Below are 27,583 nucleotides of genomic sequence, written 5' to 3'. Positions count from 1 at the left end.
GGATGAATTGGGTGTTTTACACCCGTTTCATTCAATAATTTCACCCATTACCGAGGCCGAGTGTTGAGAGAAGGAGAACCCAAGTGGCAGCCACCACCGACCAACTGCTAATTGGGCTTTTCCGATTTTATCCAAATTTTTCCTGTATTTATATTTCGGTCCCTGTAAAATACCAATATTTCTCCCTATTACTACCATTTTTCGTTGCTCATAATAATAAGCCCACACCCCACCAGATGTACGTCATTTCTTTCCAATCCCACCTACCTATTCCTTTTGCCACACCAGGAGGTTAGATTTTTCGATTATCACTCCTTTGATTTGTGCGTACATTTGTATAATTTTTGTCTAATCCTGCTTCAATTCTTTTGGAATTTAGATCTGTCGGCAGCTCTCTTCACTGTCTTCTCTGGTAAGTATCAACTTTTGCCGGGAGAAAGGTTCGTCGTCGTTGTTGTTATTATTTTTTTTTATTTTCGGTGTGTGATTCTTTTAGGGTTTCAATGGTTGGATTTTCCTTGAGTTTTTAGGTTTATTATTATGGATATGTATATTTTATAGGTGTTTAATTGTTGAAGTGGCTTGATTGTTGGGTGCTTTGAGATTAGATGATGGTGTTTTTTTTAAATGTTTGAAAGTCTGAGACTGATTCGGAGTCAGGTCATTCTTTGCAATCTGGTTGGTGTTCGTTGTGTACATGATGTTAAAGAATCTTATTTTGCTTGAACAATAAAAAAGATTTGCATTCTTCATGATAGTGTTCTAATTTAATATCTTATTGTGGTCTTTTGTTATATTGCATTCTAAAATTACGAGCTTCACTTGTACTTTTGCACCCTGCTTTTAAGCTTTGGGTTGACATATTTGTATTTCCCGTTTTCTTTATTTTGTAGGAACCATACTTGTTTTCTTTCATTATTGATGTTTCTTCTATAACTATGGTTGCTAGACTGATTGTTTATGCTGTTTAGAGTTTATTTCTTAGTAAAACTTCTTAACTGTAAAAACTAAATTATTTTGGTTCTTTGTGTTATGAATGGACAGATTTGAGAGTCCCGGTTTGTACATATGGATTGCGGAATTGGTGAATCAATGGATGCCTCTTACTCATCAGAAGATGTAGTGTGTGATACAGGAAACTTTGAATGCAACATCTGTCTTGAATTAGCACAAGAACCGATTGTGACCCTCTGCGGTCACCTTTACTGTTGGCCTTGCCTTTACCAATGGCTTCAACTCCATTCTCATTCTCATGAGTGCCCTGTTTGTAAGGCTATCGTACAGGAGGAGAAGTTAATTCCTATATATGGGAGAGGTAAAACAAATAGTGACCCAAGATCGCGCCCAATGCCAGGTGTCACCATTCCAAATAGACCAGTGGGGCAGAGACCCCAAACTGCTCCACGCGTGGAAATGAATTTTAATCGACCAAATGAGTTTGATCCTATGACAGGGTTCATGCCAATGGCGGCTGCAAGGTTCGGTCACCTCACCCTGTCTACTCTATTTGGTGCCCTACCAGCCATTTTTAACCTTCAGGTTCATGGATTTCATGATGCTACTGTATATGGAGCAACTTCTGGAGTCCCATACTTGTTCCCTAGTTCCTTTCATGGAGGTTATGTTCACGGTTTTCATCACTATCATTCAGCTCCAATAGAATGGAAACCAATTGTCTGGAAGATTATATTCGTACTTCTTGGTCTTCTTATACTCTTGCATCTAATCCTTTCATGAAGTTGATAATGGGGTAGGATTTCTAAGTAATGCAAACTGTATATTTTAGTTCAGTAGGCTTCCACTTGTGTGTCACGACTATATATGCTAGATAAATTTTTGGTGATCAAGGACTAGATTCCTGGGGCACCAATACCCTCATCAATTTTCTTACTGAATAAATCGAATGCAGATTTTCATGTATCTGTAGGTTGGTTTGTAATTATCTTGCCCAAAGACAATGTACTAGTGTAACTTAATGTATTTCGAGTTGTTACTTCCACTACGTATATAGTGTCTTATATTTTGGATCCGAACTCGTAAATGTTTCGTATGGTCTAGTTACCCTCTTGATGATGCTTCTGTTGCTTTGAGCTTATGAACCAATGCATTACCTCGCAGGACTAGAAGGTGCTGGTATCCTAAACTTGTGTGTGAACGTTACAGATCTTACCAATTGATTCAAGTTATATGGCTGATAGCTGTTGATGAGATCAATATCCTTTGGGAATTGATTTAAGTTATATGGCTGGAGCTGTTGATGAGATCAATATCCTTTTGGGATAATTATATTTATGCCACTTGACCTATTGGCCGTCTACACTCCTCCGTCCCTCCTGCCTTTTAATTGCATTCATTTTTATGGAGCTGGTAGATGATGTGCTGTGAGTTTCTGTAGTTAGAAAATTTCCAATATCTTGGCAATCTTTGTCCCAATTTCGTACAACAGCATGCGTACTTCAGTTTGTAAGAGTTCATTCTTCCTGCAATCAGGTGTACTGTTGAGCTAGAAAGAAAGAAAAGAATAAATCAAATCGCGGGCACCAATCCATATAAAGACAAGTCACCTGAGTCTCAAATTACCAAGGAATATTAGATTATTCTGATCTCTTCATGCGTTTCGTATTTATAAGATGAGAGGCAAGAAAGATCTTCAATGAATGGAGAACCGCCTAATAAATTCAGATATTTTGCAAACAAAAGAAATAATTTCCTATCTTCCCTCTTTCTGTCTCAATATATACGAGAGGCCAAAAGGCCACTAAGCAATCCTGCTTTTGTATTGTGGATAAACTAACCAACGCGGTCGTTACTACACCTCTTCTCTCACTTGGAAGAACAACACTACAAAATTTCTTGAGATATTTCTGTCGCAATGAAGACTCTCAATTCCTCAACAATATCAAAGATCAATACGCACAATATCAGAAATGCCTTGAGTTGCAGAACCCAGTTTTCCTTTCCCAAGGATTGTTTTGTCCGCAGTTTATGCTGTAGCAAGAATGGCGGCAGCTTCGTACTCGCTCTTTCTTTTAGTAGTAAAAGGAAGATGGTGTTTTCTAAGCTTCAAACGTCTCAAGATAAGAGTAATGTGAAGGGAAAAAAGAAGAGCTTGCAAGCGCCCACTACGACCAAGATTGAGGCACCTGAGCCTGGCGGCGCGCCGGCGGTTTCCGGGGAAAGTGGTGGAGACTCGGTTCCGCCGCCGCTGCCGCCGGGGAGTAAGAAAGTGGGATCTTGGAAGTTGAAGGGTTTGCCTAAAAGAGTGCTGGCTCTGCTTTCTAATTTGCCTCTGGCACTTGCTGAGATGTTTGCGGTTGCTGCTTTGATGGCTTTAGGTACTGTACCTGGCAGTTTTAGAGGAGTTTAATTGGTTTTGAAGTTTCTCTTGGCTTAATTTTTGATTGAACAATAAGATAATCAACGAGGGATGGAGGGAGGTTATATTATAACTTAGGGGCTGTCATGAAATTGTCTTAGTGCTCCCCATTTATTGTTTGTTCCAAGAATGGAATTTTCTAGGTTGTAAAGCAGTTTAGGTAGCAAGTATTATGTCGTTGAATGATCTGAAAATGTGCGCGAAATTTGTTGGACACGGTTTCTTGTGTCATTTTAATCTGGCTATGTTGGTTTCCTTTGTTCTGCTGGATTCTTGACATGAAATAGTTCTGTAGTTCTTCTTTTCTGCTACATGAAAGAGATGTTCTCGATGTGGCATTTTTGGAATATTTATGTTTCTCATAAACAAAGATATTTACGGGTTGATGTTGGAGTATGCTGAATAATGAGCTACTGAATTGTACCAAATTTTGTTCATTTTTGCAGGAACCTTCATTGATCAAGGGGAGGCACCGGATTTCTATTTTCAGAAGTACCCCGAAGACAATCCTATTATGGGATTCTTCACATGGAGGTGGATTCTTACCCTTGGCTTTGACCATATGTTCTCATCTCCACTATTCCTGGGAACATTGTCTCTCCTAGGTGCATCACTTATGGCTTGTACATACACAACACAGATCCCCATAGTGAAGGTAGCTAGAAGGTTTGTTTTGTGTCTAATAATTGGTGTTTTGTTGCCTCTTGGTACCCTTTGATACACTGTCAGTTCAGAACATAAATACTTGTTTTCAGGTGGTCCTTCTTACATTCAGCTGAGGCAATTCGTAAGCAGGAATATTCAGATACCTTGCCCAGAGCATCAATTCAAGATTTGGGTGTCATTCTAATGGGTGCTGGATATGAAGTATACTGCTTTATTCTTACCTTTGTATTTCTATTCTTTTGTTCTCTTTGCTATATCGCCTAACAATGACTTGCCATTTAGACTGGGCAGCAGTAACCATGCACTTCTTTTTCTGGTTTTCTTTGTTTTGCTTTTTACATAGAACACATTGGTGTATATCTTGTGCAGTTGGTATCTTCAAATATTACTTTTAAGAGTCTCTTGAAAACATGTAGATCGTTGTTTGCGAATGTGAATCAAGAATTATGCTCTGATACAACATACAATTATTGATGTCATGTTGGATATAATTGTCCGTGATCCTGGAAGCTGTATATATAATCTTCACGTTGCTGTTCTTCATATTGCTTGTGGTTTTCGTGGTTGGTTCTTTGACGATGAGTACCTGAAACATTTGAATTTTAGGTATTCTTGAAAGGACCATCACTGTATGCCTTCAAGGGGCTGGCAGGTAGGTTTGCGCCCATTGGAGTACACTTAGCATTGCTGCTTGTAATGGTTGGTGGAACTCTTAGTGCGGCTGGGAGCTTTAGAGGCTCTGTGACAGTTCCACAAGGTTTGAACTTTGTTATCGGGGATGTATTGGGACCAAGTGGATTCTTATCCACTCCTTCAGAATCTTTCAACACTGAGGTTCATGTCAATAGATTCTACATGGACTACTATAACAGTGGAGAGGTATGCAGCTGTGGTTTGACGAAAGAATTCACAATGAATTAGGTTTTCACTGCTGTTGTCACTGAATGTTTGCCATCTTATTTACTTTTTTGGATACCTGTTGAGGTTTGGGTAGATTATAGAAAACCCCTCTTAGTGCCTCCCAGGCATCCAGTGTTTAGAGAGGAATCTGTGATATAGAACATGAATGTTGAGGGTGCAATATAACTTTTCGAAATAAGAGTGCCTTTATTTATTTACTTTTTTTGGTTAATATGTCTAACCATGTAACGGTGATAGTCTTACTTATCCCTTACTCTTAATCTGTTGGCAGGTTTCGCAATTTCACAGTGATCTTTCACTCTTTGACCTTAACGGCAAGGAGATTATGAGGAAGACGATAAGTGTGAATGATCCATTAAGGTATGGTGGGATCACCATATACCAGACAGATTGGAGTTTGTCTGCACTGCAAATAATGAAGGACGATGAAGGACCCTTTAATTTGGCGATGGCACCACTTAAGATCAATGGGGACAAGAAGCTTTATGGAACCTTCCTGCCTGTAGGAGATGCTGATTCTACTAATCTTAAGGGAATGTATGTGCCTTTTACTCTTCAAATCATCTCTAAAGAACCATGTCTAGGTCCATAACTCCAACACTGCCGTTTCGCCAGAAAAAGAAAAATGAAGAAAGTAAGAACTTAGGAGATTTACTTGGTGTTCAAATATAATTATCTTATTTTACAAAGTAGCATATAATCTCTGAACTATTAGCTTCTTCATCTAAAAGGGCTTCTTCCAGCAATATCCAAAACCAAATAGTAGATAATCTATATTTCAATTTTCATGCATATAATTTACTATTGTTCGTCTCCCCATGGAAGCTAGAAACAAAATCGTTCCTCTCAACGGGAAACTTGGTTGATCTTAGAAAATCAAATGTTCTGCAGTTCACGTTGTCGTTATAGTATGTTTTAACAACATTTTTGTCCTTTTTCTGTTATCAGATCAATGCTAGCTCGTGATATGCAATCAGTTGTCCTCTATGACCAAGAAGGGAAATTTGCAGGAGTCAGACGGCCAAACTCGAAACTTCCAATAGACATTGACGGCATGAGAATTGTTGTGTTAGACGCGATTGGCAGTACTGGACTTGATATAAAGGTGGTGAAAGAATACCTTCAAAACTGTATCATTTTTCTGTGACTAACTTTGCTTTCTTTTCATTTTAACGGTGTTAAATTTGTACACAGACTGATCCAGGAGTGCCCATTGTTTACGCTGGTTTTGGTGCTCTGATGCTCACCACTTGCATCAGTTTTTTGTCTCATACACAGGTAATTATTTTTTGATGTTCTCACTAAATAGGAAACTCCTGTTATAGAATATCAGTTTCATCATCACATAAATGTACTAATCCTTTGATTTCTGGATACATTCTCAATCAACCAAAGATCTGGGCTTTACAAGACGGAACATCAGTGGTTGTTGGAGGTAAAACAAATCGGGCAAAGGGTGAATTTCCAGATGACATGAACTTCCTACTTGATCAAGTTCCAGAGATAGTCGATTCATCTGCTTCAATGCAACTAGACAGTAGCAGTAGCTAGTTTTAAGTCGCTGTACAAGGGAGAACTCTAGCGTTGGAGCTTGCATTCCTTCTCTGCCACCAACACAATCCATACTAAATGGAGAAAAAATGAGATTTAATCGATCAGGTGAGATGTTTGCCACTTGCAAACATGTTCTCTCTTAAAACAATCTTAAGAGAATTTCTAAAATCTGATTAGTGAAGTCACATAGACATGTTTTTGGCAGCATATCTTATACTGTATACTGGTTTCTAGTACATGTACATTTTTGTATTATACCTGTCTGTTTCAGACAACTAATTCGACCAAGAAAATAAGTCTTGAATCCAATTCTTTCACGTCATCTTGATGTAATTAGGACAGTTAAGCGGTACCATTCTGCTGAAGTTATCATTAGGAAACATCGAGCATGGTTGTGCCACTGGCATTATCACTTCAAGATTCCTCTTGTGTTGCTCGTGTCTTGTGTCTGTACATATGTATATGTGTGTGCTTTTGTGTGAGGATGATGGTGTATATTAAATGAGTAAGCCCATAATATTATGTTTTGGTCGGAATTATTTAATATCAATTTCAATGTTATTATGTAATTTGAGATGTAAATGAATCAAATAAGTTGTTATTCAAAGCCTTGTTTGAATTTCTTATTGAAGTGTTGTATTGTTTAAGGTGCACAGTAGATCAAGCCAATTCAAATTGTTATGAACTAACTTGAAAAAATTCGGTTAGTCCACTATTGTTTATGACCAATTTTGGAGTGGTTTTCGATCTTTAAATGGGCCCTAATTGGGTCTATTTATAAATTTAGGCCTAGCTTGTGAACTTGCTTGTTGAGGTCCAGATCAGGTCCAAATATGCCTATTTTATTTTTATTTTCTTATGAAATAGAGATTTTTTTTTGAACAATTACTTAAATTTATGGTAGTAGTATGAAATAAAATAAATAATAAATCAAATCACACGAAAAATCATTACTAGAAAAAAATAATAGTTAAGATTATATAATGAAATTAGATTGTAATAAATTCAAAAAGGATTTATAATAAATTTTGAAAAAAATAAACGAAAAGTATTAATGATTAAAACATTAAAAATTTAGAAATAGAACAATAATGATAATAATTTTTAGAGTTTCAAAAATATAAAAAAAACTACTAGAATAATTAATTAAGGAAAATTATATCGTGTATTATTATTATAGAAAAAATAACCAAGCAGGTTCAACTCAGGACCAGGTGGTTTTGGGTCACTAGGTTAGGCTAATTCTAGGTTTCAATACTTGGGTCCGGCTCAAGATTTGGATGAGCTAATCCAACTCATTTTTTTTATTTATTCAATGAGATCTTGGGCCAGCTCGGCCCATTGTGCATTTTGAGGTATTGTATTTGAATTTCGTTTTATTATTAAATGACTTGTGGTGTCACAAAACATTCAAATTTGATTTGTTATATTTAATAAATTGTTTAAGGATCAATTGCAGTTAATTAATACATCAATTTGAATAGTAAAGTTATATATTATAGTAAACTCATGCACGGTGAGATAAATATTTACAGTAAAATTCAAATTCATAATTTTTATATAAAAACTTAATTTTAATTATTAAATTAAGATATCATTAATAAATAACATTAGTTAGTTGAAGATAGAGGTATATAAAATTCCGGTTACCAACTTCTTGTCCAGTGCATGCACACAATCAATTTTTTTGTGTATACAAACTTCACCAACTAGGGATATTAATTAGAAAATAAGCAAAAAAATAAAAAAAGAGGAATTTCAATTTTCCAAATGTAGAGAAAGTCAAATAATTGATTTCATAATTTCACCTAAATCTTGAAAAAAAATTATAAAAATGTGACGACGTGCTCCTTTGCCTCTTTCCACACATCCAACACCATTACCATCCCTATTATTCTTTTATTATTTTTCAATTTTCTCTATGATTATAAAAATGTAAAATCAAAATCTAATTCAAAATACAAACATATAATTCTTTTATATAGAATTAATTATACATACCTCTTTTAAAAATATGAAATTATATTTTTTTTCAAAAAAAATTTAAAACTAAACATACTCACTTTCCTCTAAAGGAATTTTAAAATACGCTCGGTTTTAGGTGTAATTAATCCTTATATATATATATGTGTGTGCGTTTGTGTAATTGAGCGCAGGAAAAGAAATATACTTCATGTATTTATTTTTTCTTTTTTATTAAATCGATTACAATCATTAATATCAAATATTTATATCTAACAGTTATTCATCGACAACTATGATAATTATATACTAATTATAATTAAATTTAATCAAATTACTATTAAAGTATTAATTTTTAAATTTTTTTATATCAATAATTAATATTATATTACAGATTTGTTGAGTTATGACGTGACCGTCGCACCACAAGGAAAAAAAAAAAAAAGGAAAAAAGAAATTGAAAGTGGAGATGGTTGAGTCTTTGCCATCTGGACAATACAGTTATTAAATATTGACTATCGCCAACCAAACAACACCTAATGATTTGTTGTGTATATATATAGAGAGAGGGATTGTCCTACTCCTACCCCAGAAAAGTTTTTCAAGGGCCAGTGGGGTCCTTAAAGACTTGTTTGGAGGCGTGACGACACAGTACTCAGTCTCACGACATATATATACCATGAAACAACAAAGCAAAGAGAGTCAGCAGTTGCTGAACAAGATGGAGCCGGGGGCTTTCGAGATTGAAACGCAACACGGCCATGATAATGGGAAAAGCATCGGAGCCAAAACATGGGACGAGTCGAAGAAGATGTGGGAGATCGCAGCGCCGGCGATTCTCACCGCCGTGGCGCAGTTCTCTATTGGGTTTGTCACCATTGCGTTTGTGGGACATCTTGGAGAGGTCGAGCTTGCTGCTGTTTCCGTTGTGCAGAACGTTCTCGAGGGATTTGTCTTTGGGATAATGGTGAGTAGTGTGTGAAATACCGTGTGTTCTTGTGCTTCAGAATTTGGTATATGAATGCTTTTATTTATTTCCAAATTTGCCAAGTTTGATGTTTGTGATTGCTGGTTAATAAAACAAGAATGTTGCTTGTTTTATTTGACAGAATTGGGAAAAAGATCTGAATTTTGCAGTTTTAGTTCATTTGAAAATTATGAATGGATTCTTCTGTGAGTGTCTGGACGACCTCTTGTTACACTTTGTCACAAGTTGGAAATTTTCTTTTCTGTCTGGTTAGGCTTAACATCTTTAGTGTTTCTTGTATTAGCTAGGAATGGGAAGTGCGCTTGAAACACTATGTGGGCAGGCAGTTGGTGCTGGACAAGATGAGATGCTTGGAGTCTATCTGCAAAGATCATTCATTATAACCACTGTCACAGCCTTGTTGCTGTTACCTCTTTACATTTTCACGTCTCCGATATTAACCCTCCTTCGACAGGACAAAAAGATCTCAGAGCTTGCTGCGAAGTATGCTCTCTGGGTTATTCCTCAGTTGTTTGCTTATGCGCTGAACTTCCCAGTACAAAAGTTTCTACAAGCACAGAGCAGAATATGGGTTATGACCACAATTTCCATAGTGGTTTTGGGATTTCATGTTCTTTTGAACTGGATAGTTGTGATAAAACTTGAGAAAGGCCTGCTTGGTGCTGCTATAGCAGAGAACGTATCGTGGTGGATTGTCGTTTTAGCTCAGCTTGCTTATGTAGTCTCCGGTTGCTTTCCCGAATCATGGACTGGATTTTCATTGTTGGCGTTTAAGTCCCTTGCTAGCTTTGTGAAGTTGTCACTTTCATCGGCTCTCATGCTGTGGTACGTGCTTGGCTATGCTACTCAGAAAACAAGTGTTTTAACATATAATTGATTCTCTAGTCATGTAAAGTTATCTGTGCTTGCAGCTTGGAGCTATGGTATTACACTATTGTGATCCTTATGGTTGGCTGGTTAAAACATCCAGAAATAGCTGTAGATGCTATATCCATTTGGTTAGTTTTCTGTCTCTAGTTCATTTTGCAAGTATTTTTTTGTTGATTCATTTATGGATTGCCTTGGCCTTTGGTTCATATGCTTACTTTGATGGATTATGACAGTATGAATTTGGAACTGTGGACGCTGATGATCACGCTTGGTTTCAATGCTGCAATCAGGTCAGATATCAGGACATTCTCATAATATGAAAATTTATAGGAATTCTTGGAAAATACCTTATTGCTTATAAAAACTCTTGGATGGAATCTGCAGTGTTCGTGTCTCCAATGAACTTGGAGCCAATCATCCTAAAGCTGCAGAGTTCTCTGTACTAGTAGCTATTGTTACATCAACATTGTTCGGAGTTATATTCACAATAGGAATTCTTGCAACTAGGAGCTTTTTCCCCAGATTGTTTTCTGATAATCTTGAAGTCATAAAGGAGACATCCAAATTGGGCTATTTATTGGCTGCAACTATTTTTCTCAACAGCATTCAACCAGTACTCCATGGTAACTCATACTAAGTTATACATCTGTCTCAACTAAGACAGTGATTTCTGCTTGAATTTTTGCAGGGGTGGCAGTAGGGGCAGGGTGGCAGTTGTGTGTTGCAATGGTAAACCTCATATGCTACTATATTTTTGGCCTCCCTTTTGGGGCGTTGCTCGGATACAAATTTGATCTTGGTGTCAAGGGAATCTGGTTGGGAATGTTAGCTGGTTGTCTGCTCCAAACACTGATGTTGATGCTGAACGTGCTTCGAGTTGATTGGAATCAAGAGGTTTGCCTATTACCTTTGTTGTTAACTTGGTGTCCGAATTGTTTCATTCTTGAAAACATCATTGATCCATAAAGAAACAATTTTCGATACTATGAACTGATTCTGTATGTGAATTATGTTGCAATATTGCAGGCTTTACAGGCTGAGGAACGGGTCCGGTCTCATGCTATGACAGCTTTGCCTCAGAATGATAGTACAGAAAGTGGGATTATAACAGAGAATCGAGGAACTGGGAGAAGAGCAGAGAAATGAAGCTTGTCAATATGTTGCAGTAAAGGGTAAAAATGTTGTAGTTTGTGATGGTTTTTTATAGAGGAAAAGTGAAAGTGATGAAGGTCAGATTTTGAATAAAAAATTGTTTGAGCATTGTTGGTGGGAGAGAGCACATTTTTTGTAGGGATTGAACAATGTAAGATGCATGAATTATTCTTGAAAATATTTCGCATTGTTACCAAGTTTGACAAGTAGAAATGGCGACGTTGACAATAAGAAGAGACAAACAAACAACCTAGCTAGTTTAATAATAGTCAAGTTAACCTCACTTTTCATCCCTAATAAGATGTGCGGCCCACTCACCTTATTATTTTGGGCTATGAATAAGCAAAGCACGGACAGGTCCGTATCTGAATTCACAACGCTTTGTTTGGCCCATAAAACCAACTCTCATTTCATTTCTCCTATTTTCAAAATTCTTACAAAGCCGCCAACTAAAATTGACCAATAATAAAATAAAATAAATTGACACCGTTGTCCCTCCTTGGACAATTCGTGCAACACATTTTCCGTATTCTATCTGTATTTGTTGTGAATAGATAAAGAGAGAGAGAGAGAGTATTAGATTAGAACGGACGGCATCTACCTTTTCCTACATATTTGTTCTCTAACGCCACTGTTCTATACCCCTTATCCCTATAATTTTTCAGGCAAATCTGTCATGCAATTCCACGATTATTAATTTCCTCTATTATCTTGTTTGTTTTGACATCTAATTTTACTAGGAGGTCTGAAATCAAACTCAAATGTTTAATTGAATTGGATGTTATCCAGCATAATCTTCTTTGGTCCTCATTTGTTATTTAATTTTGACTCCTACTATTATTACTATATATTAAAGTCATGTTTTTAGGATTAAAAAATAAATGATTTACATATATTGATGGGGTGAAGAGAATGAGATGCAGATGGCACGCCTATACCTACGTACCTGCTTTAATTAGTCTAAGTTGGATATTTTTATTTAATTTGACCCGACCAACAAAAATGGAGAAATTATTACACAAAATCAAAAAAGTAAAAGCAAAACGCCTCAAAATTCCAGCATTGAAGTCTCTAAACAAACAGAGAAATCAGAGTTTGGTCAGCAAGAATAAAGAAATGCGGTTCATGGGTCGCGAGCGCAGCAAACAAATACATATATTGCAATTGCACACCCACTCCCCACACCATCACTCCACATTTCCTGTATTCAATAACCTGCGGGATGGCGATCTCTATGCATTTCTCTCGTGTCTTCACACGACCCCACCTCTCCGTGCCCGAGACCAGACTGTCCCGGCGCCGTACACCGCCCTCCCTCCGATGTTCAGCCGCAGGAGATGCTGCTTCGTTGTCGTCCGCCTCTGCTGAATCTTCTGACTTTGATGCTAAGGTGTTTCGTCACAACTTGACGAGGAGTAAGAATTACAATCGCAAGGGGTTTGGACATAAGGAGGAAACTCTTGAGCAGATGACTGAAGAGTATACAAGTATGATTCGCTGATAATTTTTCGTGATCTTGTTTTCTTGCTGTTTTGGTTGGAGAAGAGTATCCGTTGGAAATTAATTCTGGAACTGAAAGCACTTGCTCTAGTTTTACCATGCATTGGTGAAATTTTTTCCTTTTCTAGGGAGTTCATTTCAGTTTGACTTTTTGACTTAGTCTAAAAAGTCTCTTACTCGGAAGTTTTACTCTTTAAGATTTGATTTGATCGAAATATACTTGTTGTGGCTCAATCATGTAAGTGGTTGACCATTGCTTTTGTTTTTTGATCTTTATGTTTTTCTTATGGCTTTGAAACAAATTTTGTGATTTTATCTTTTTATTGTCTTCCAAGGAAAACAGGATCAGATGGAGTTTGATTTCAGTTTTATGAATGAATTACTTCATTTGTTTGGTTTCCGCTGCCTCACGAGGGGATTCTTGTTCTCGAGAGAGTAACATTTTTTTTCAACTTTTTGCTCTTTTTCTAGTTTGACAGTAGTCCCATACTGCTATAATCCAAGTTCAGCTTGCGCTCAGTCCTCTACGTTTTATGCAATTATGAATTTTCATTGTACAGTGTGCGGATTGTATATTTGACTATGGATTGTTATGTTTACATGTCTGCCTGTTTCTGGAGTATATCAGGTGACATTATAAAGACTTTGAAGGAAAATGGATATGAATACAGATGGGGAAATGTTACTGTCAAGCTTGCTGAGGCTTATGGATTTTGCTGGGGTGTGGAGCGGGCTGTCCAGATTGCTTATGAAGCTAGAAAGCAGTTTCCAGCTGAGAAGATTTGGCTCACTAATGAAATTATTCACAACCCCACTGTTAATAAGGTCTCCTTTCTCCTGCAACCTTGTTACAGATGTTTTCATTTCAGAAATTAACTTTACTTATTTATGGGTGTATGAAGGATAGAATACGAAGTGTGGTTCTTTGATTCATTTTGATCTGTTTCTAGTTTGGTTGGTCTCACTTGCTTCAGTTTGATCTGTTTCTAGTTTGATTGGTCTCAATTGTTTTTCCTTTCTTTTCTTGGGTGTATGGCTGATTGGCTGTTTCCTCTACCACTTTTGTATTGTTGAAGTCTTTATTGGTTGGTCTAATCTGTCTTCTATAGCTTTTCACATGCTTTATCCATTTAGGTGATGGGGTTGTCAATTGGCTGGTTTCACCTGAAACTATATTCTTGTAATTGCATTATATTGGGAGGGCGGTATTATGCTCATGGTTCTGTATATTAGTCTGCACACATTTATCACCTGAAACCTAGATATATGTTTGAGCTGTGGTTGTTGAGGGCTTTTTGTTTCCAGAATGGTCTTGGGTGCTTGATTTGTACAGAATGTTATTCTTTGATTTAATGGGTTGATCCACAGGAATAAAAGAACTTTAACCCGGAAAACTGATTAGATCATTTAACTTTCTATTGCTAGAGGCTTGAAGATATGGAGGTTAAAAATATTCCTATTGACAACGGGAAGAAACAATTTGACGTTGTTGAGAAGGCTGATGTCGTTGTACTGCCTGCTTTTGGAGCTGCTGTAGATGAGATGTTGGTTTTGAGTGAAAAGAATGTTCAAATCGTTGATACAACTTGCCCATGGGTGTCTAAGGTCCTCTTCCCCCTAACACCTTTAAGAAGTGATTATTGTCTTCTATGTTAGCTAATACACGTTTTTATGATAAAGGTCTGGAATACTGTTGAAAAGCACAAGAAGGGAGAGTATACTTCGATAATCCATGGAAAATATTCTCATGAGGAGACTGTGGCTACTGCTTCTTTTGCAGGGAAGTATATCATTGTAAAAAACATGAAAGAGGTATGTTTAGTTTTCTTCTGCTTTCTTTTTTTTTTTTTTTTTTTTATCTTTGTAGTAAAGAATTGATATTCTAACGCAGAAGATAGCTTGGTATTGCAGGCAACATATGTATGTGATTACATTTTGGGTGGTGGACTTGATGGATCCAGCTCTACCAAAGAGGCGTTTCTGGAGGTAGGTTTCGTATCTTCCTCTTCTTAACCTTGATGTCTAACTTGCGCTGGGATTTCATGCGATATATCCATTTGCAGAAATTCAAATTTGCAGTATCTAAGGGGTTTGATCCAGACAAAGATCTCGTCAAAGTTGGAATTGCAAATCAAACTACTATGTTAAAGGGAGAAACAGAGGATATTGGTGAATTTCCATCTGATGTCATCTTCATGTTTGCATTATGTGACTTGCAATACTGATGTTTTTTATTCTGCAGGAAAATTAGTTGAGAGAACCATAATGCGCAAGTATGGGGTCGAAAACATTAACAACCACTTCATAAGTTTCAATACTATTTGCGATGCAACTCAAGTAAGTTGCCTTCTCCAACCAATTTCTCAGCGTTTCCTGCCAAGACCTTTTCCCTTGATACCCTCTTTCAAAAACTCGGAGCGTTTATTGTTACGCACTTGGTTTGATGACCGGCAATGACAATGTTACCTGGAGATCCTACACCCAACCTCTGAAATCACCTTCCAAATGCTATACTGTTGTCTATTTGTTCAGTTTAATACATTTTGCTTCACATTTGACCTGTCCTCATTTCATTTCTTTAGGAACGGCAAGATGCAATGTATAAATTAGTCGATCAACAGTTGGATCTCATGCTAGTTGTTGGTGGATGGAACTCGAGCAACACCTCACACCTACAAGAAATTGCAGAAGAACGTGGAATTCCATCATATTGGATTGACAGTGAGAAAAGAATTGGTCCTGGAAACAAAATCAGTTACAAGTTGATGGTATGTGCTGATTGTTCTAACTAATGATCGGCTCTATGTTATGGACATTCTCTAATTTTCTAAATATTCCATACAGCATGGTGAGTTGGTGGAGAAAGAGAACTGGTTACCAGAGGGTCCTGTCACAATTGGCATAACATCTGGTGCATCTACTCCCGATAAGGTAATTCTGCTTAGCTCCTCTTGTTTTCGCTTTAGGTCAACATTGTCCAGCTCAATCTCCACATATGATGGAACAATCTTTCTCCTGCACAGATTGATTCACAAGTTATGAAGCAACTAATTATGCCTTCTTTTATTTGTTTGCTTATCCAGGTTGTGGAGGACGTCCTTGTTAAGGTTTTTGACTTGAAGCGTGAGGAAGAATTGCAATTGGCTTAAGCTGCATTTTAGTTCAAGTTTGCAGTGATTACCACACATACAGCTCAATACATAGTTCGGTGGAGTTAGCAAGAAACTTCATTGCCTTACTCCATGCAACACCGTGAATGCATGTTTGTATTTATAAATGTCATAATAGGAAGGTTCTCCACTGGTTCTTTCATGATATGGATGTTAGTCGAGATGAACTTGAAGTGTGGATTGGTGTTGTATACGTTGGTTCTCAGTTCAAAAAAGATAATTGTGCACGGGGTTCGTTGGTTATGCTTCGCTACAGGTGATATGATCATTGGTTAAGAATAACCTTTCACCAAAGGTCTACGTTCTTGTTTTAAGAAGCATTGCATTGCTAAATACGCTGAAATAGTTGAAGTTTGAACGGAACTGGGGGATTTTCACGTAATATTATGTGGTCATTTTGTTGCAAATGCGTAAAGTGCCAAAATTTATAGGGTAGTGTCTAAATATTATGTTTGACAGAGAGGTACGGATGCTAAATTCCATACACTAGGGCCTTGGTCTCCTCATCGAAATAGATCAAATTCTAGCCTTCGAGCAACTTGATTTCATAGAAAAACTCAAGATAAATGTATTTCTTGAAAGAGTTTCAGCAGACAAGAAGCTCAACTACAATTAGACAACATCAGATGGACTATTTTGAACGCAATGCTCACAGTGGGCGGGCCGAATAAAAAAAGCCCAACCCATGGTTAGCTAACTATTGTTTATTCTGGTCTTGGTTGGTCCTAAGTTTTTAAACCGGCCTTAATTAAATTCATTTTTAAACTTAAGCTAACTCATGGAAAGTTCGGTTTCGGCACAAGTTTAATGTAAAAAATAAAATAAGATATTTTTTAAATAATTATTCAAATTTAATATTGTTTTGTGAAATAAATAAATAATAAATTAAATCATACAAAAATTTATAATAATTAGAAGCAAAAGATTGTTAAACTATATAATGAATTTAAATAATAATTTGACTCACAAATTTAGTCAAAAATATCAAACAAAATGAATCTTGTTGTGTTTGGAAAATAAATAAGAAGCAATTTTTTCTTTTATTTTTTGAATATTTTATTGTACGACTTTAGGAGCTCTTAGGTCTCTAACAACACCGGTGGTGTGGATCAGTCTTAGAAAAGGAATTTGTAGACTCAGACAAACAACTCCATTGCGATTCATCACTCAGAATTTAAAAACTAGTTACCGCCGTTTGAGTGAAGTTACGCTTCCCATTCATCTGCTCTGCCTTCTCCTTTTACGTAAACTAAAATCCTCGGGCGAAAAGGAAGCATGGCATACCAAAATATGTGGACGCAATTTCCCATCAAGTTAGCTCTTTGCCTTTGCGGGGACCGAACGTGGGACCTGTAGTAACATGTCTTGGATATGGATCGCATCATTGCTCCTCATATACAAGAAGCTTATAAAAACGTCTCCAAGATAATCGTTGGTATTCTCTCCACAGAACTGCCTACGATGGAACTCCGCTGCATTCAGTCTCCCACAGTCAGCAGCATTCCTCGAAGTGGGCTGTTGGAGAAGCCACTTTTATGTGGGCAGACCAGTTTCAAGTTGCCTGGTAGCAGGAGAACGTGCCCAGATGACAGAAGGCTTAAATGTCGTGATTTGAGAGCTCGAAGATCAGGTATGTTTTAGCGAGTTTTGGGGGAACCCTTTTGACATGATTTTGCTCTTTTTTCGGTTGTGTGGTAGATTGAGTTGAATAAGAATTCCTTCTGGGCTTTTCTCTTTTTCTGCTTTCTCCAAGTTGCTTGTCTTGGTCTTGAAATTTGGCATAATATTGGAGAACAAGAAAGATGTCTGTTTTGGTGTGATTCTTTTGTTGAAACTCTTTCGATGGATTTCTGTGACTTCTTAGTTCTGCCGACTGCTGATTGATAATCTCTACCTAAACAGATATGTGAAGAACGTAATGTCAGAGTTTCTTGAAAAGTGTTTCTAGTTCAAATTTATTTCCTTCTCTTTACCAGAGAGATTTGTAAAATTTTTTCTTACCTGGGCAATATAGCCCGTGACGTTTCATTGCAAAAGTATTGCCATCTTTTATGACAAGAGAATGTGGTGTCTGCTGTGGTGACTTTGTATACATTTAAGTCAATTCTTTATTCTGGTGGTAGCATATTGCATTCACATTTTGTTTAAAGATGTTTAATGCTTGACGGAGTATCTCCCGACTTCAATTCACTGTACTTCTGTGCTCTTCTGTAAGGCACCACAAAAATCAAATCACAGGCACAAGATCCTACTTCAAGTGATGGTGACCAAAAGGATGAAAATCTTGTCTATGTAGCTGGGGCAACTGGCAGAGTTGGATCACGAACTGTGAGGTGCGGTTTTCACTTCTTTACTTGTATAAAGCTTCAGGTACATGAAGTTATCAATTGATCTGTAGTTGCTAAAAAGCATAGTTTCCTGCAGGGAACTCCTAAAATTAGGATTCAGAGTTCGAGCTGCTGTTCGTAGTATTCAGAGAGCTGAATCCCTTGTACAAGTATGAGTTATAATTATTAGGTATTTCCTAAGTAAGAATATTCTTCGCAAACCTGTGATTCATGAAGATAGTTTGTCTCCTTAAACAGAGCGTTCAGAACATGAAACTGGATGATGTGGCAGGAGGCACTCAACGTAAGATTTAGAGCTTTTCAGAGTGCCATACAGTGAAGTTGTGGCTGGTGTAGTTGGTTTGATCTTGTTATCGCCACTATGTTTGCTTGTTTAGGTTGATATATTTTACATGGCTACTTGCCAATGAGGAAAATCTTTTATAGTTGTTTGGTCTTTAGCCCAGCTACAGATAAGTTTGAACTCGTGGAGTGTGATCTGGAGAAACCGGACCAGATAGGGCCTGCACTGGGCAACTCATCAATTGTTATATGCTGCATTGGTGCCAGCGAGAAGGAGATTTTTGATGTAACTGGACCATACCGAATTGACTACCTGGCAACCAAAAACCTGATTGATGCAGGTGAAACAAGTTCTGATTTGCCTTTTGCTTTAGCATGACTGACTAAAATAACCAAGAACTGCCCGTTGTGAAGTTAACCTGCCATGTATGATTGAAAGTGAATTTGGAACTAAGTGAAGGGAAATGCACGACATTGGTGTCGAGATATTGTTATAGTCTACTTGTTCTCCAAATTGTGAAACCAATGTGGCACACATGACGCACTGATACGGAAATGAACATGTATTTCCGTTGTTCTTGCCATCTTTGCATCAGTAGTATGTTCACTTAAATCATTGGTTAGGTATGACTGATTCCAGAAAGTTGCATTTATGTTCTTTAGCTTGACCAGTCTCATTTTGGGTCCTGAATTCGAACCCACAGGGAACAGTACAATAAGTTCAGGGTTAACATTTCTTGTTCTTGTTATATAAGTGTTGCTACAATAATGCCATTTTCTATGCAGCAACTTCTGCAAAAGTTGACCACTTCATTTTGCTCACATCTCTGGGAACAAACAAATTTGGATTTCCTGCTGCTATCCTGAAGTAAGGTTAAAGTTTCTCATTTCCATTATAACCCACTTCTTGGTAGGCTGTCAAGAAGAGAATTTCTGTTGGTCTTTTTTGTTCTTGACTTTTCTATGCTTCTGTGCAAAAGTTTGTTCTGGGGAGTCCTCTGCTGGAAAAGGAAAGCAGAAGAAGCACTTCTTGCCAGTGGTCTTCCATATACTGTGAGTTCTTTTGGAGCACACCTATAGCATGTGGAAAGAGATGATGCTATGATGCGTTACTTCTTTTCATAGGACTTGCTACTCATGTTACAATATTGTTGCAGATAGTGAGACCTGGAGGAATGGAGCGACCTACTGATTCTTACAAGGAAACTCATAATATTACTTTGTCAGAGGAGGATACATTATTTGGTGGCCAAGTGTCAAATCTGCAGGTTCTTTTCTTTTGACATTTACATGCATTAGCTAGTTTAGGAAGCGCAAGGTTGAATCCAATGATGAACCTACCTGTTTTTCAGGGAATCATAAGATAAATGGAGTTATTATTCAGTAGTTTATGACAAGTTACTATGTCCATGATCAATTAATGCATCTCAAATTTCTACATACACATGCCTTACTGGTGGTTAAAGCATTTTCTTGTATGATTTTTTTCAATTATTACGTAAGGGCTGAACATACTGAAATGGGAATGTACTAACTCCTGCTGTTTAAACCAGGTAGCAGAACTAGTGGCATTCATGGCCAGAAACCGCAGCCTCTCATACTGTAAAGTTGTGGAAGTAATTGCGGAAACTACATCTCCTTTGACTCCTCTTGGAGATCTCATAAAAAAGATACCATCTCAGCGCGAAGAAGTTTACCCTCAAAAGGTACTTTCTTTTAGTAGCCTTTGAAGGAAAAAACAATTTCAACAGCATTTGTTCATTTAAGACTTGTTCACATATGCTTAGGCTGCTTGTGTTTAAAGGATTTTGGTTGTTGTCAAGTAATGAGGTTTAGAACTTTCCGAGTGAATAATGTTTACTTAATCAGTAACTGTGCTATTAGGAATCAGATGAGGCAGATGAATTGCAACCTGTTGTTCCAGACAGCACCTACACCGAGAAAGAACCTGAGCAAATAAAAGCAACTACAGCAAGATCCTCGTCTCCATATACTATGTGAGTTGAATTCCTATTTCTGAAGATTCAATTTCTTCCCGAAAATTTCCTTCACATCTTATTGCATCTTCTTGTAGGTATGAAGATGTAAAGCCACCAACTTCTCCAACTCCTACACCAAGCACTGGTTCTGGTTCCACCCAGGCTAGTAAGATAGAGATCACACCTATTGCATCGAGTTCCATCTCTACGTCTGTGGAAGTCAATTCTTTGGAGACATCAAGTACTTCAATTAATGATGTATTACCTGAGATTGCACCAAGGAAAACAAATTTCTCATCACCTTACCCGAAGTAAGCTCATTTGCTCAGTGTAACTCATTTACTGGTTTACAGAATTGATATTATTTCTTTTCTTGGAGCTTCTCATTATCCTGTCTACATTGCGATAATACGCCAGTTGCACTAGTGTTGGCCTCACAAAAGATGAAATATTTTCCACTTCATGCCCTTTATGTGTGTTGTCAAAATCCTATGTTAGTGTTAAATGCACTGATGATTGCTTCTGACACTACCTGTATATCTTCTTGTAGCTATGAGGATCTAAAGCCACCAACTTCTCCAACTCCAACTCCAAGCACTGGTTCTGGTTCCACCCAAGCTAGTAAGATAGAGATCACACCTACTGCATCGAGTTCCATCCCTTCGTCTGTGGAAGTCAATTCTTTGGAGGCATCAAGTGCTTCAGTTAATTATGTATTGCCTGAGATTGCACCAAAGAAAACAAATTTCTCATCACCTTACCCAAAGTAAGTTCATTTGTCAGTGCAACTCATTTACTGGTTTACAGAATCAGAGCTTCAAATATGACATCACTATCCTGTCTACATTGAGAAAATACGCCAGTTGCACTAGTCTTGGCCTCACAGAAGATGAAATATTTTCCACGCCATGCACTTGATGTGTGTTCCTATGTTTGTTGAATTGCACTGATGATTGCTTCTGAGACTAACCCGTATATTTTCTTGTAGCTATGAGGATCTAAAGCCCCCAACTTCTCCAACTCCAACTCCAAGCACTGGTTCTGGTTCCACTAAAGCTAGTTATACAGACACCATGGTGGCTGCAGCAAGTCCCACTTCTTCATCACTTGAAGTCAATTCTTCACAAGAGTTGAGTATTGCTATAGAAAATGTAACTCCTCTGACCATACCAAAGAGGGCAAGTCCCTCATCACCGTATCCAAAGTAAGTTCATTGGCTACAATGTTGAACAATGTTGCAATTTCACAATATAGGTGCTTATTTAACTCTTTTATCAACGTCCTATCTTAACCCTTGCATTCTTGGTATTTGTTTGGCAAGTCCTGTCATCGGTAGAGACTAAGTTTTTGAACCATGGGTTTTGTTGGCAGTTATGAAGACTTGAAACCACCTAGCTCCCCAACTCCAACTCCTAGTCGTTCCAAAGAGGTTCCTTCTATTTCCCTTGCTTCTACAGAAGCGGCATCACAGCTCACTGGTGGAAATGATGTTGCAAAAAGTGAAAGTACTGAGGTGGGGAATGGTCCGGCAAAACCTTCAGCTTCTGATCACTCTCCGTATCTTGCGTAAGTTGAAGATGGGTTTTGTTGCTAAGTTCAAATTTTACTTAATTTTGCTATACTTTGGAAAATATTATGAAATGTAAGGTTATGCACTAACTATCATTACAAAAGTTGGGAAAGTTTGTACTCTGTTGGAACTCATTTGGGCATTACTACTTCGGGATTCTTTATTGTGTTTGCAGTGCCATTTTTTCACAAGGTTGAAGTATTTGATTTGAGTCTGATTCTTAATTGTCAGATATGATGACCTCAAGCCCCCCTCACCACTGTCTCCTAGCGTCCCTACCGTGCCCGGAAATGCAGCCGAGGAGAAATTGGAAGATATGAAGTACCATACTGAATCAAAGACTAGACCCCTTTCACCTTATACCATGTAAGTACATAGTCCAACGTTAGGTATATTCCTCAGTACAGTTATGCCATTGAGATACTCTACGAAAAAATTGTGACAGGTAGTACGTCTATACGACCCTTCTCAGCCATTTACATTGTTTCAAAGATACATGTGGCAAGAACATCAACTATAAACTGATTTCGTATTTACAGCTAAGCTGACAGTACCGTTGAAATCTAATGATATGTAAATAGTACTTTTACTTCATCTTGGTTTTCACAAACAGGTACGAGGAGTTGAAGCCACCCAGCTCTCCCACCCCTTCTCCTCCAAGGAAGCTTTAAATGTAAAAGAGAAGTTTCAACTCAAGAGAGGTGTAAAAGCAGCATTCTTTTTGCACTTCTTCAGTGATGAACTGATGATACTTTTCCGGAAACCTTTTTCAGTTCACAGTACTCAGAGTTTTTGGAAGTACACAAGTTTGATACTGTTATTGTAATTGTTCTTTTGATCACACTGTCTTTGAATTCGTTATAAGAGTTCACATTTAAGCCTATCAACTACATTAATAATTTAATGATGAATAAATTTCATAATAAATAAATTACGAGGAAATTAGAATTTTATCCAATATTTATCAATTTAGTACTTGCAGCAAATTTAAATACTGTTCTAAGGTATTTATAGAAATTCATGTTTCGCTCTATATATAAGCGAAAAGTTTGGATGTCAATATAAATTTATGAATAATTACATCTACACTTTTTAATTTATGATCTATTTACACAAATTACTTTATTTCTTTAAAAATTATACATACACTCATTAGAAATATCAACATTATGACTAAGCTTACCACTACGTTTTGAAACTATCCCCAAAAATATCAACAATATTACACAAAATATTCACACTTTTTTATTGTCATGGGTAGTTTTTATAATTATGTAAAAATATAGATAATATATTAATATATAGGTAATGTGTAAAATACCCCTGTGAAAAACATAAATTCTAAATTACCTTTTTGTATTTTTATAATCGACGCAATTTACCGCTTTAAAAAGATGTGTGTAGTGCAATCTCCGCTCTTGTTACTACTGTCTATATTTCTTCAAAAATAAAAATAAAAAGAAGTAAAAATTACATGCACTACACAGAATCATGCGAGGAGGGTAAATTACTCTATTTTCACTAACACAACAAGATAATTTAATTTTTTATTTTACAGGAAAATAATTTGTTCATTTTTAATTTTATATATAATTTGTATTTAGGCTTATTTCCAATATCACAAAAAAATTTGCATTAATCCTGGAAACTACCAACAGTACACTGTACAACTGGGAGCTACCAACGGTAAAGGGGTTTAACCGTTTAGGGTTTTTCTCTCAAAATCTGCTCTCTAATTGTTCAGAGAATTAAACGCAAAAGTCCCCAATTCTTGGAGATATGGATTTATCAGAGGCCCAGAAACCGGACGTCGCTCCGGCCACTGCTTCCGCATACCTCGATCCCAATTACTGGTCAGCCGCGAAAGCCCTAATTTCTTCTTAAATTTTTGGTATTTATCATGCCAATTGAATTGCATTTGTTGTTTTGAATAAAATATAAATTGCAGGGATCGGAGGTTTGAGCAAGAAGAGCATTACGAGTGGTTCAAAGACTATTCTTATTTCCGTCACCTCATTCTTCAATACGTTAAACCCAACTCTGCAGTAAATCTCTCTTCATCGTCTCCACTCATTTTTTTAACCTTTTTGGTGTAATTGATTAGTTTTAACGATTATTCACTCTTTTAATATAGTGTGTCTTTTTTACGACAAGGTATTGGAGGTTGGATGTGGAAATTCTCAGTTGTCTGAAGAACTTTACAGAGATGGAATTACTGAACTGACTTGCATTGATTTGTCATCCATTGCTGTTGAGAAGATGAAGCAGCGACTACTTTCTAAGGGCTATAAAGGTTGCTAACTTCTTAAATTTATGTTGTTTTGTGAATGTGTAGGTAGTTTATCTTTTCTTTGCTGTATATGATATCTTATAATGGCAAGTCTTAAAATTACGGTGGTTTTGAATCGTTGACAAAAGTGCATAGTCCTGTGTAGCCCCTGCCACCCAACCATTTCTATTGATTTTATATTTTAAAGCTGGGACCGTCCTTTCTATAGATACGGTCTTTAACATTTGGACTTTCTATTATTTACTTATATTCACAAATATAAATGTAACTGTTTTATTGAACTTTTACATGCTTTAGAGACCTTGAACTGTTAAGATCATTGTTTGCGGATTGGGCCATATTTTCATGTGATTTAGTACGCACCTCCACAAGGCTCTTCCTCCCACCCCTTCTGAAAATGGTCGGACACAATACATGCAATCATTTATAAGTAGAATAGCAATGCCAGGCCCTTTTTGGAAGACATTATGTGACCCTCTAGGCCCCATTCTTCCTCAAACTTATCCCAGATTTTCAAATAAATGATTTGTGAAATATAGGATATGTACTAGGGGAAACCACCAAAAAGATAGGGCATCATGGGTCCGTTGAACTTAATTTGGTATGTATGGGTCTGTACATTGCAACTATCAAAGTGGATATGTTCATTGCCACAATCAGACTTGCTATTTTGTGAAGCTTTTTTAGAAGAAATTCTTTTTATGGCGAAAATCACCAAAAACGAGCAAAGTTGTGTAGTACAGAAATCAAGCTCTTTGCTATTTACTAAGTTGGTCTTTCTATTCTCACTTCTCTCACCCTTTCTCGCGTATCTCAATTTCTTTTCGCTAGAAGAGCATCTTTTATCAGGGTGCCATGTGTACATGTAGTGGTATTTATGTTGTGCAATTAAGTTAAAGATGTGTGGGCTAAGAAAACCTGATTGCAACTGTGTCAATTGTTTTAGCTTGAATACTCTTTGATGTTTTGAATTGCAACACATGATGTAACTTTGTATCCTCATTGTTTCTTTCTGTTATGTTACTGCTATCAGAAATTAAAGTGCTGGAAGCAGACATGTTAGACCTGCCTTTTGGAGACGAATGTTTTGATGTGGTTGTAGAGAAGGGAACCATGGTAAAGTTATAATGCATAACCTTACCATCCTAAATGCATTGGGAAATTAATGTAAGTTGGCTTGGGGTAGGAAGTGGGAAGGACAGCTTCTTCCTGGATCCCCTTCTTTAACCCTCTCTGGAGGTCTTGATTGCTAAAATGACTAGATTATTCTCAATTGTGCATGTGTAATTACAAGTGTAATACAGTAATTGCTCTCTGCCCTCTACTTTCATGTCCATCTCGATTTCCTAATCTTCCGTTCTTCTATTGAGTTTTAGTTCCCATGAAAAGTGCATCAACCACCCTTGCTTATCTCTTCACTATTCTGTTAACCATAAATCAATGGCAGGGTCTTGTTTTATACCTATAACTGTCAGATCTTTCAAGTGTTTCTTTGATATGTTTATATTCACGCACTATTTTTTAACATGGAGGATGTATTATTTGTCGACTCTGGAGATCCTTGGAATCCAGAACCTGCAACAGTGAGCAAGGTTATGGCAATGCTTGAAGGCATTCAAAGAGTTCTGAAACCCCATGGCATTTTCATCTCCATCACCTTTGGCCAGGTAGAGAAAAAGAGTTGAATGACTCTCTCTCGATTCTAGAAGTGCGTATATAACGGATAAGGTCTTACTCTTCTATTCTTCAGCCTCACTTCAGGCGTCCTTTCTTCAATGCTGCTGCATTTACCTGGTCAGTTGAATGGAGAACATTTGGTGATGGGTTTCATTATTTCTTCTATATCTTGAAGAAGGTAAGTCCTGCTAAGACAGCATTTAATATCTTAATTTGAAAATATTTCATTGTATTATGCAAAATAATGTTGACTGTAATTTTCATGCATGCTAAATGAACTTGTGAATAATAATAGCGAGCATCTTTCAGGGCGAAAGGGCATCAGATGATGCTGAACATGCTGCAAAGATTGACATGCCATCTATAAATCTTTTCCATGAGGAATTAGACAGTGAAGACTATTTATTTCGTACAGATCTGGATGAGTTGTGAAGTCTGATGAGAAAAGCAAAGCTTTCAAATCCTGAGTAATTTTCGCCTAGAGCACTGCTTGATAGTTTTCCTTAGAATCCAAAATTAAGATTGTTAGTAGTAGTGTAGCCTTCTGAACTGTTATTTTTCTAGTCTTTAGTGTTCTCTAACAGTTAGATTTGCTGCTTCTAATTTAATTTTTTTATGTTTCTATTGTTTGTTACGACCTTACAGTTCAATCCATCCCAATACGGGCATCAAACTAGAAATGATCTGCAATTCGGATTGGCATCAAGGTTCGCATTTACCCTAATTGGAGGAGAGAAGATGGGAAAAGAGTGCTGGGCCCTAAAGCCTTGCATTAAGATCAACAAACCTACCCCGTGAGATTCTATTTCTTTCCCACTTAACTTTAGTTGCTTCAAGCCAAACCTTGTGGCTCAATGGTTAATATAAACTTGAACTTCAGAATGCCGGTGACATGTGCTTGCCCAAATGATATTTCCATAGAAATGCTGGACTATCAGCAATTCCCTTATATTTCAGTCTTTTGACATTTTAATTAGAGATTGTTATACTGTAACATTTCCGTTGTGAATGTCAGCACCAATTTGTGCTTACTGACAATTCTACGTTCACACGTATGTTATGACATATACATCTTTTGTCGTGGATCTTACTGTAAAATGACAATTGTTGTAGAAGGAAATACTAAGATAAATATGCAAACAATAAATGGCAAAATCATTTTATCGTAAGGACCAAAGTTTTCACTATTACTGTTGTATAGTACTCCACTGTTTAATGCTTCAGTGATTTTTCTAGAGATGAAGTTGGTACAAATGACAATACTCTATTGATTTAAGT

At 37.0% G+C, this 27,583-nt stretch overlaps 6 protein-coding genes across 12 annotated transcripts; all 6 read left to right on the top strand.

Moving 5' to 3' along the window:
• Positions 1-74: 74 nt before the first annotated feature.
• On the top strand, positions 75-2,002 carry LOC105169608 (uncharacterized). Of its 2 annotated transcripts, none has more exons than XM_011090038.3 (3): positions 75-291; positions 380-440; positions 1,045-2,002. In XM_011090038.3, the coding sequence occupies exon 3, from the start codon at positions 1,069-1,071 to the stop codon at positions 1,735-1,737; it is 669 nt and encodes a 222-aa protein (XP_011088340.1). In that variant the 5' UTR covers positions 75-291; positions 380-440; positions 1,045-1,068; the 3' UTR covers positions 1,738-2,002. The 2 variants fall into 2 exon arrangements, with proteins under 2 accessions (XP_011088340.1, XP_011088341.1); XM_011090039.3 differs by having other exon boundaries at positions 79-291; positions 380-412.
• A 140-nt stretch (positions 2,003-2,142) lies between these two features.
• Positions 2,143-7,143, top strand: LOC105169606 (cytochrome c biogenesis protein family). Of its 3 annotated transcripts, XM_011090036.3 has the most exons (8): positions 2,143-3,335; positions 3,823-4,042; positions 4,132-4,243; positions 4,649-4,921; positions 5,235-5,500; positions 5,912-6,068; positions 6,158-6,241; positions 6,359-7,143. In XM_011090036.3, exons 1-8 carry the CDS (start codon positions 2,873-2,875, stop codon positions 6,512-6,514), a joined length of 1,731 nt encoding a protein of 576 aa, XP_011088338.1. In that variant the 5' UTR covers positions 2,143-2,872; the 3' UTR covers positions 6,515-7,143. The 3 variants fall into 3 exon arrangements, with proteins under 3 accessions (XP_011088338.1, XP_011088339.1, XP_088739518.1); XM_011090037.3 differs by lacking the exon at positions 4,649-4,921; XM_088883392.1 differs by lacking the exons at positions 6,158-6,241; positions 6,359-7,143 and having other exon boundaries at positions 5,235-5,597; positions 5,912-6,051.
• Positions 7,144-9,084: 1,941 nt separating this feature from the next.
• LOC105169605 (protein DETOXIFICATION 33) lies at positions 9,085-11,667 on the top strand. Of its 2 annotated transcripts, none has more exons than XM_011090034.3 (7): positions 9,085-9,446; positions 9,751-10,292; positions 10,379-10,465; positions 10,571-10,627; positions 10,722-10,960; positions 11,026-11,231; positions 11,364-11,667. In XM_011090034.3, the coding sequence occupies exons 1-7, from the start codon at positions 9,159-9,161 to the stop codon at positions 11,481-11,483; spliced, it is 1,539 nt and encodes a 512-aa protein (XP_011088336.1). In that variant the 5' UTR covers positions 9,085-9,158; the 3' UTR covers positions 11,484-11,667. The 2 variants fall into 2 exon arrangements, with proteins under 2 accessions (XP_011088336.1, XP_011088337.1); XM_011090035.3 differs by having other exon boundaries at positions 9,129-9,446; positions 9,755-10,292.
• A 929-nt stretch (positions 11,668-12,596) lies between these two features.
• On the top strand, positions 12,597-16,386 carry HDR (4-hydroxy-3-methylbut-2-enyl diphosphate reductase). The gene is made up of 10 exons (XM_011090033.3): positions 12,597-12,976; positions 13,618-13,814; positions 14,415-14,594; positions 14,670-14,801; positions 14,901-14,975; positions 15,053-15,158; positions 15,232-15,326; positions 15,572-15,757; positions 15,834-15,920; positions 16,073-16,386. Exons 1-10 carry the CDS (start codon positions 12,712-12,714, stop codon positions 16,136-16,138), a joined length of 1,389 nt encoding a protein of 462 aa, XP_011088335.1. The 5' UTR covers positions 12,597-12,711; the 3' UTR covers positions 16,139-16,386.
• A 1,017-nt stretch (positions 16,387-17,403) lies between these two features.
• TIC62 (NAD(P)-binding Rossmann-fold superfamily protein) lies at positions 17,404-23,225 on the top strand. Its single transcript, XM_011090032.3, has 16 exons — positions 17,404-17,789; positions 18,375-18,492; positions 18,584-18,656; positions 18,745-18,790; positions 18,954-19,130; positions 19,576-19,657; positions 19,770-19,842; positions 19,947-20,057; positions 20,343-20,495; positions 20,674-20,786; positions 20,864-21,079; positions 21,319-21,534; positions 21,757-21,972; positions 22,140-22,334; positions 22,570-22,704; positions 22,952-23,225. Exons 1-16 carry the CDS (start codon positions 17,531-17,533, stop codon positions 23,007-23,009), a joined length of 2,241 nt encoding a protein of 746 aa, XP_011088334.2. The 5' UTR covers positions 17,404-17,530; the 3' UTR covers positions 23,010-23,225.
• A 755-nt stretch (positions 23,226-23,980) lies between these two features.
• On the top strand, positions 23,981-27,336 carry LOC105169602 (S-adenosyl-L-methionine-dependent methyltransferases superfamily protein). Of its 3 annotated transcripts, XM_011090031.3 has the most exons (8): positions 23,990-24,191; positions 24,287-24,383; positions 24,493-24,631; positions 25,662-25,744; positions 26,161-26,295; positions 26,379-26,483; positions 26,615-26,772; positions 26,951-27,092. In XM_011090031.3, exons 1-7 carry the CDS (start codon positions 24,118-24,120, stop codon positions 26,735-26,737), a joined length of 756 nt encoding a protein of 251 aa, XP_011088333.1. In that variant the 5' UTR covers positions 23,990-24,117; the 3' UTR covers positions 26,738-26,772; positions 26,951-27,092. The 3 variants fall into 3 exon arrangements, with proteins under 3 accessions (XP_088739222.1, XP_020551429.1, XP_011088333.1); XM_020695770.2 differs by lacking the exon at positions 26,615-26,772 and having other exon boundaries at positions 23,987-24,191; positions 26,951-27,336; XM_088883096.1 differs by lacking the exons at positions 25,662-25,744; positions 26,615-26,772 and having other exon boundaries at positions 23,981-24,191; positions 26,186-26,295; positions 26,951-27,336.
• The last annotated feature ends 247 nt before the right edge of the window (positions 27,337-27,583 follow it).

This window comes from Sesamum indicum, linkage group LG8 (genome assembly GCF_026168435.1).
Source record: "Sesamum indicum cultivar Baizhima isolate 11 linkage group LG8, ASM2616843v1, whole genome shotgun sequence".
In the NCBI taxonomy this organism is placed as follows: domain Eukaryota; kingdom Viridiplantae; phylum Streptophyta; class Magnoliopsida; order Lamiales; family Pedaliaceae; genus Sesamum; species Sesamum indicum.
This window is presented reverse-complemented; position numbering and strand designations above follow the sequence as displayed.